This window comes from Scylla paramamosain, chromosome 8, assembly GCF_035594125.1.
Source record: "Scylla paramamosain isolate STU-SP2022 chromosome 8, ASM3559412v1, whole genome shotgun sequence".
In the NCBI taxonomy this organism is placed as follows: domain Eukaryota; kingdom Metazoa; phylum Arthropoda; class Malacostraca; order Decapoda; family Portunidae; genus Scylla; species Scylla paramamosain.
The window spans coordinates 26,359,540-26,367,039 of record NC_087158.1 but is presented as its reverse complement, the minus strand read 5'-3'; the positions used below and the strand labels follow the sequence as shown (position 1 = coordinate 26,367,039).

General features: G+C 36.9%; 1 protein-coding gene across 1 annotated transcript in view; it reads left to right on the top strand.

Moving 5' to 3' along the window:
- LOC135103049 (tyrosine-protein phosphatase 10D-like) overlaps window positions 1-7,500 on the top strand; it is a 69,708-nt gene that overhangs the window by 58,821 nt on the left and 3,387 nt on the right. The window contains 5 exon segments of the mRNA XM_064008960.1: window positions 23-275; window positions 1,148-1,276; window positions 1,787-1,915; window positions 2,220-2,368; window positions 4,086-4,321. Of these exon segments, the coding sequence (XP_063865030.1) occupies window positions 23-275; window positions 1,148-1,276; window positions 1,787-1,915; window positions 2,220-2,368; window positions 4,086-4,321 (896 nt within the window).

Sequence of the window (7,500 nt, the reverse complement as noted above, 5' to 3'; positions counted from 1 at the left end):
TGAATTTATTCTTTACTTTCAGACGCCCTGTAAAACTCAAGGACTTTGCTGCCCATTACCGGTTCATGGCAGCAGATTCCGAATATCACTTCTCAGAGGAGTATGAGGCCTTGAAACATGTTGGGCATGATCTCCAGCGTACTGCAGCAGACCTTCCAGTCAACAGACCCAAAAATCGTTTCACCAACATCCTCCCTTATGATCATTCACGTTTTAAACTTCAGCCCACTGATGATGAAGAGGGAACAGACTACATTAATGGAAACTTTGTATCTGTGAGTAATCGACATGGCTCTTTTATGTGCATCTTTAGTCCACAACTAATTTGTGTGTGTGTGTGTGGAGGGGAGAGGTAAGAAGATGGAGGGAGTAGAAATGCAAAGGGGGAGGAAGAACAAAAATGAGTAGGATAGGAAATGAGGATACATATTTCTCAATACTTCCTCTCTCCTACTTCTTCACTCACTCCTCACTCCTCACTCCTTCTTATATTTATTCTTTCTGCTTTCTCCCCATACTCCCATCCTCCTTCTTCACCCTTCATTTTCTTCCTTGCCGCATGTACTCTCTTTTCCACATTACAAACTTCCTTCTTTCTACCTCCCTCTACTCCACAATACAGTACATCCCATCCTCCCCACATTCCTTTCCTCTCTCTTCCTCTTTTGTCTTGTCTTAAACCTCCCTCCTTGTCACCTCCCCTCCCCTTATCTGTCAAAGATAATGGACAAGGGAGTGATACCTTGATCACTCCCTCATAGTATGGTCAGTTAATATTAGTTCTCTACTTCTAGAGACCTAGGGGCTAAAGTAGATTTTAGTTTATTATTAGGGAATATTTATAAGTTTTAACCGAGTGTGTATGTGGCTATTTGTATTATCTATTTGTATTTTCATAAAATTTATGCAGAATGTTTATAAACTGTTGTCTCTGATATATTATTCTGTTTGGAAACTGTATTTCTGTACATTCTTAACTCCTCTTATTTTGCTGATCTTCTTGCTGTGTGTGTTTATGTGTTTGGAAGTCTTGTGTTGGGTAAATAACTTTGCAGGAAGAATTGGCCTGGTATATAAGTAATATGATTTTATTTTATTTTATTTTATTTTATTTTATTTTATTTATTTATTTTCATTTTTTTTCTAGGGTTATAATTCTCCCAGGGAGTTTATAGTGACTCAGGGTCCTCTGCCTTCTACAAGAGATGACTTCTGGAGAATGTGTTGGGAAAGTAATTCCCGTGCCATAGTCATGCTAACTCGCTGCATAGAAAAGGTAAAGGTTCACGTGTTACATCAATTTAAAGCATAGGGATTCTTAGGCAAACCAATCACAGATGTTCTTCATTCAAAAATTCTGATAGATAAAAGATTCATCTTATATATACAATACAAGGAACATATATGTAAAGAAAAAAAAAAAAAAGGCAACAAAATTTCATGTCCTTTCAAAAGTTATAAGTTTGTTAAGCATATCTAGCTAGCTGACTTGTTGTTAAGATGTACCCTTCCTTTTTTTTTTTTTTTTTCTCTCTAAAAATTACACATTTTTTGTGAACAGCAGTGAAAATTGCAATCTGTAATTTTGCAGCAATATTATATATAACATTGCCTAAAGGTGTTTCATTACAAAAAATCAAGTTATGAATCTCTTTATTATTATATGTCTATTGTATGATTTTACATTACTTAGTGGCTTTAAACATTATGTAAGAAACATATGTAGTGTATGATTAATTTTAATGTATTATATTAATTTATTATCTTGAATCTCAAATGATTGCAGGGTCGAGAGAAATGTGACCACTATTGGCCATATGACACCCAGCCAGTGTACTATGGAGATATTCAAGTCACTATACTCAATGAAAGTCACTTTCCTGACTGGAATGTCACAGAGTTCAGAGTGTGCAAGGTAAGATAAAAAACATTTTATTTACGGAAATAATGTATAGCAGAGGCCCAAAGATATGATGATCATTTGTTTTGAGTTCATCATATCCTGATAATGTCAAGACATGCAACTGAAAAAAATATATATATCAGAATATATTGTAAATTAATCTGTTCAAGAATTTTTGATCGAGGAAATTTCTAGGCAATTCATTAAGTTTGTGCTAGTTATTTTCATTCTTTTAAAAGCAAATGTTTAAAATGCTGAGGGACCTAAATCAATTATTATATTAGTGTGGAATTATGACTAATCTTCTATGTTACAGGGTGATGTGTTTCGAGTCGTCAGACACTTCCATTTTACAACATGGCCAGACTTTGGTGTACCTGACCCACCACAGACTTTGGTCAGATTTGTCAGGGCATTCAGGGAGAGAGTTAGCCCTGATCAAAAACCAGTTGTTGTTCACTGCAGGTAATGCAACATTTTAATATTTCATTGAACTTATTGCATTTACTTGCTTATAACCCTATTTATGACACCAGTATTTAATAATAGATTTCATCATCATGCTTTTTGGCTGCTTTCTTAATGTGGATAATTGATCATCTACTCTAAACTGCATATGTTTTGGTGAATCCTGCAGCAACAAAAAGGATTGTATTTTATGTACAAGTATGAATATCATGTTTGTAGGTGCAATGCTGTAAAATTTTTTGGTGACAAATTTTTTTTTTGACAGGAGTGTTGAAATTTTAGTTTCAGAAGTTAAAGGTTTCTTGGAAACTAGTATATCTCACATGTGTATTTCCCAACAGTTCATAAGGATAGTGAAGAGAATATAGAATATGAAGAGTATAAGTATTGAACCCAAGAGGAACATAGACATATTGTTATCCTTTAAAGGGAGCATCTAATTTGGGGTTGGGAATATAATTTTTTTTTTTTTCTGAGAAAAATCATGGGACATAGATACATCATCTAGCAACACTTTAGCCAAGTTTTTTGGTGTATTCATGATAAGAGATGAGTTATGGCATGAAATATGACTCTTATTCTATGAACTTTTTTTTTCATCTTGCATGACTGTATTCACATACTAATCATTCTTTGCTGTGAAAAACAGGATAGATTTTGATAAAATACTTCAAAATATATTGCTGCTTAGCATTTTAGACTCTTATTAGGCCTGTGAAGGCCAAGAGTAGGCTAGAGTGGACAGTTGGCATCAGTGCTCTATAAAGAATTGAGGTATGTGAAGTGTCTCACCCATACTCTTCTCCCCTTCACTATCTTACATAATGCTGGCATGCCACAATCACATCAAGAGCTCAGAAATGCCTACCAAAAGTCAGAACAAAACATAGACTTGTGTGGCAGCTGCACTGCTGGGTCACACTGAATGTGAGGACAAAACATACACTAGTGTGGCAGCTGCACTGCTAGATTATGCTGATTGTGAGGCTTATTCTATCTATCCATGTACCAGGCCACCAATCCCACATGGGGTGTCACAGACAAGGTATTATATACTCACACACACACACACACACACACACACACACACACACACACACACACACACACACACACACACACACACACACACACACACACACACACACACACACACACACACACACCATTAGCCCTATTGGCCCCTGGTGGTCTTGTAGGCCACCATATTGCAATCTGGGAGTACAGGCCACACAACCACAGCAAGGCCAAATAGACAAGGGAAAATCTTGTTAAAAAAATTTAAACAGAAATGCTTCTTATGACAAGAGGGAGGACAGCTGGATATCCCTAGGCCACCAACAAATGAACACACAACCATGTTTATGTGATTCTCTCTCTCTCTCTCTCTCTCTCTCTCTCTCTCTCTCTCTCTCTCTCTCTCTCTCTCTCTCTCTCTCTCTCTCTCTCTCTCTCTCTCTCTCTCTCTCTCTCTCTCTCTCTCTCTCTCTCTCTCTCTCTCTCTCTCTCTCTCTCTCTCTCTCTTGTAGATTGCTATGTAATTGAAAATTTTTGTCAAGTGAGAATGGACATAATTAGATCAGATGTTTTATGTCTCATGCAAAATATATATCTAAGTAAGTTTTTATTGGAGTTGAATTTATGATCATATTGTATTCCAGCTAATTTAATCTATATTGTTGTATAGGCATTTCATAAACAAATTCTCTTTCAGTGCTGGTGTTGGACGATCTGGCACTTTCATTGCTCTGGATCGAATATTATTCAGCATACGTACCTGTGATTATGTGGACATATTTGGTATTGTGTATGAGATGCGGCGTGAGCGTGTGTGGATGGTTCAGACAGAGCAGCAGTATATCTGTATACACCAGTGTCTTCTTGCTGTGCTGGAGGGAAGAGAAAATGAACATTCTGTAACAGAAATACATGACAACCAAGGATTTGAAGGTAAGTTGCTTTTCCCATTTGTCTCCATTACTCAAATGTCCCAATTTACCAAGTAGTGATAAGATATATGATGTAAGGTGAGGAGCTGACTTTATCTTCTTGGCAAGGAAAATGCTAGGAATCCTACCATTCTAGATATGTATGTTGTGAATGTGGATGTTTTAATTCCTTCCAACAACTGTCCTCCATAAATTCTTATAACATTCCAAAGAGCTCCTCTACCACTCTAATATATGCTTTCTCCAGGCTACTGCATACTTTTTATCCTTTCCTAAATACTCTTCTATTATCATCTTGATTGCAAAAATCTGATCTATCCAGCCATTTCCTTTCTCAGTTTCTCCTTCTTTATTCATGTGGGTCACTGCCATAAATTTCACATTCAAAACTCTCTTCTACACTTTTCCTGGCACATTAAGCAAAGTTATCCTTTCATAATCATTACATTTATTCCTACCAGCTTTACCTTTATACAGAGGTACAGTAACCACCTTCCCCTTTTTATCTGGTACTTCTCCTTTGCCTTCATGCCAGTTCACACATCAAAAGCATTCAATCTATAACTTACTCCATCTCTATACTTTTATAATTTCTGCAGTTTTTCCATCTATGCCTGCAGATTTACCACACTTAAGCCTAGCTATTGCTTCCTCTACCCTCTTTGTATTAATTCCTCTTTGCATAAATACTTGCTCTCCACTTACTTCCTTACCTGTCCTTGGTAGTATTGTTTCCCATTCTGTCTTTTCACTCATTAAACAATCAAAATGCATTTTCCATGTGTCTGGTTCCCTCCTGCTATCTACAAGAACTCCTTCCACACCATTATTATGCTTCCATGCTCCAATACTTCAACTTGGTGCCTTCCATTTAAATCCCTTTTTTTTATGATGTAATGCTCATATTATTTTTCTTTTTTCCTATTGTGGGACTGCTTACTTTGATTTACTAGTATTTAGATGGTTAATGGTATAATGGAACAGTGACATTGAATGATACACATGATGAAACAAGATTTTGTCAGTGTGTTTGCAACAGTGTTTAAGAACATCATTGTGAATGGAACATTATGGGCCCAAGGCATCTTAGGTGTTGAGGAGAAAAATTTAAATTTTGTATCTTCATGTGGAAATTGGAAAGACTGTTGGAAGAGTTTGGGTTCATTTATAAGAGGAGAAAGCTGATAGTGAATGATGTTAAAGGCAAAGTAATGATATGCTTGAGAGAAATAGCTGATGAAAGGCTAGATGTAAGATTGAATGGAGAACAGGTGTAAGAGATGGATTGTTTCAAGTATATGGGATCAGCAGTTACACTGGACAGAAGAGTTGAGACAGAGGTGAAGAGCATGGTGAAAGAAACAGGAAAAGTACTTGATAGAGTGAGGAAGATCTTTAAACATAGGACACTGGGCATGAGTGTAAAGAGAGGGAATAGTGGTGCCCACTGTATTGTATGGTGCTGAAATGTGGGACATGGGAATAGTAAAGAAGAAATGGTTAAATTTAATGGAAGTTAATTGTTTGAGGAGTATGTGTGGAGTAACGTGGAGGGATAGAATAAGAAATGAGAATATAAGAAGAACTGATGTTTTGAGAGAGTTGGCTGGATGGGCAGGTCAGTGTGTATTAAAATAGTTTGAGCATGGGAAGAGAAAAGATGACAGAATTCTATTTATATAGGTAGATAGTTTTTTCTACACATACACTAACTATCTTAATCTGATCTGCCCATCCAGTCAACTTTCAAAACACCAGTTCTTATCTACTCATTTTTTTATGCTGTCCCTCCATGTTATTCCACACATACTTCTCAAACATTTAATTTCCACTACCCTTAACTGGTGTTTTGAAAGAGTTTGTTGGACGAGCATATCAATGAGGGTTAAGATGCTTTGGGCATGTAACAAAATGGAGGACAGAAAACTAGTAAAGAGAATATTGAGATCAGATCAGGACTGCAGAAGGTCAAGATGAACTGTGTGAAGAGGGCATTGAATGAGAGAGGAATGACTGTAAGCAAGGAAGAGCAACTGTGCATGATAGAGGTGAATGGAGAGTGCATGAAAATGATGTATTCTCATCGACTCCTAGGAAAGGGTATGGCACACATGGTGGAGCCTATTGGTGTTTGGATCCAGTTAGGATGCAAGGCACTCCAAGGGAAGTATTCTTTATCTGCTGTGATCCCAGGATTGGAGTTGGTGTAGGGTAGGGACAGTCTCATTATGAAGGGCCAGGGGTAAACCTGTGTATGCTGTCAGGCCTTGTTATAGATGTATGTGGCCAGCTGCTGTACCTAAGTTACTAAGGTATGTTACAGTGGTCCATGAGACTATCCCATTCCACCAGGGGCCGACAGGGCTAAGAGTGTGAATGATGTGTATATGATTGTGTGGTGCTTTGTCCGGGCCACTCTATGTGGGACTGCCAACCTGGCATATAGGTAGATAAATTGATATATCATTATTTGATATGCCAAGTGCCAAGTAAGAGAGGAAATTACTTTGAATTGATAAGGTATCCTGAATTTTTTGGTATTGTTTGCATTGAAATAGATTTATGTTCAATTCTAAGGTTTCCTTTCTTTTCTCTCTCTCTCTCTCTCTCTCTCTCTCTCTCTCTCTCTCTCTCTCTCTCTCTCTCTCTCTCTATCTCTCTATCTCTCTATCTCTCTCTCTCTCTCTCTCTCTCTCTCTCAAGTAATATGAGGCTGTGAATTTGATTTTGGCTATAGTATCTAATTTTGGTTTACATTTGTTTTCTAATTTTATTTCTGCACTGGCCTAGGGATCAATGGAAAGGTGATGAATGAAGTTGCAACAAAACAAAGATGATATTCTTTCTCCCTGGTGCTGTCATATCTGGGTATTTAGCATGCTGTCTTTGTAATTTCTAAAAATTCTTACAAGCATGTTTGTGCAAATAAATCCCTTAGATGTTTATGCTTTATGTGTGTGGAATGAATCTCTTATTAGTTTTAAGTAAATATTTTAATTTCTTCTAATTGTCAAATGCTTAATGTACTAGCAGTAATATGCTTGTAAATTCCATGACCATAGAGAGCATTAGTGAACTGGGGAACCTTTAATTTTCATTAATGGAATTCACCAATAACTGGCTTTCTTAGGTGCCTTATTTCCTCAGTGTTGCACACAATTTACAGTCAATCTTCTGTCT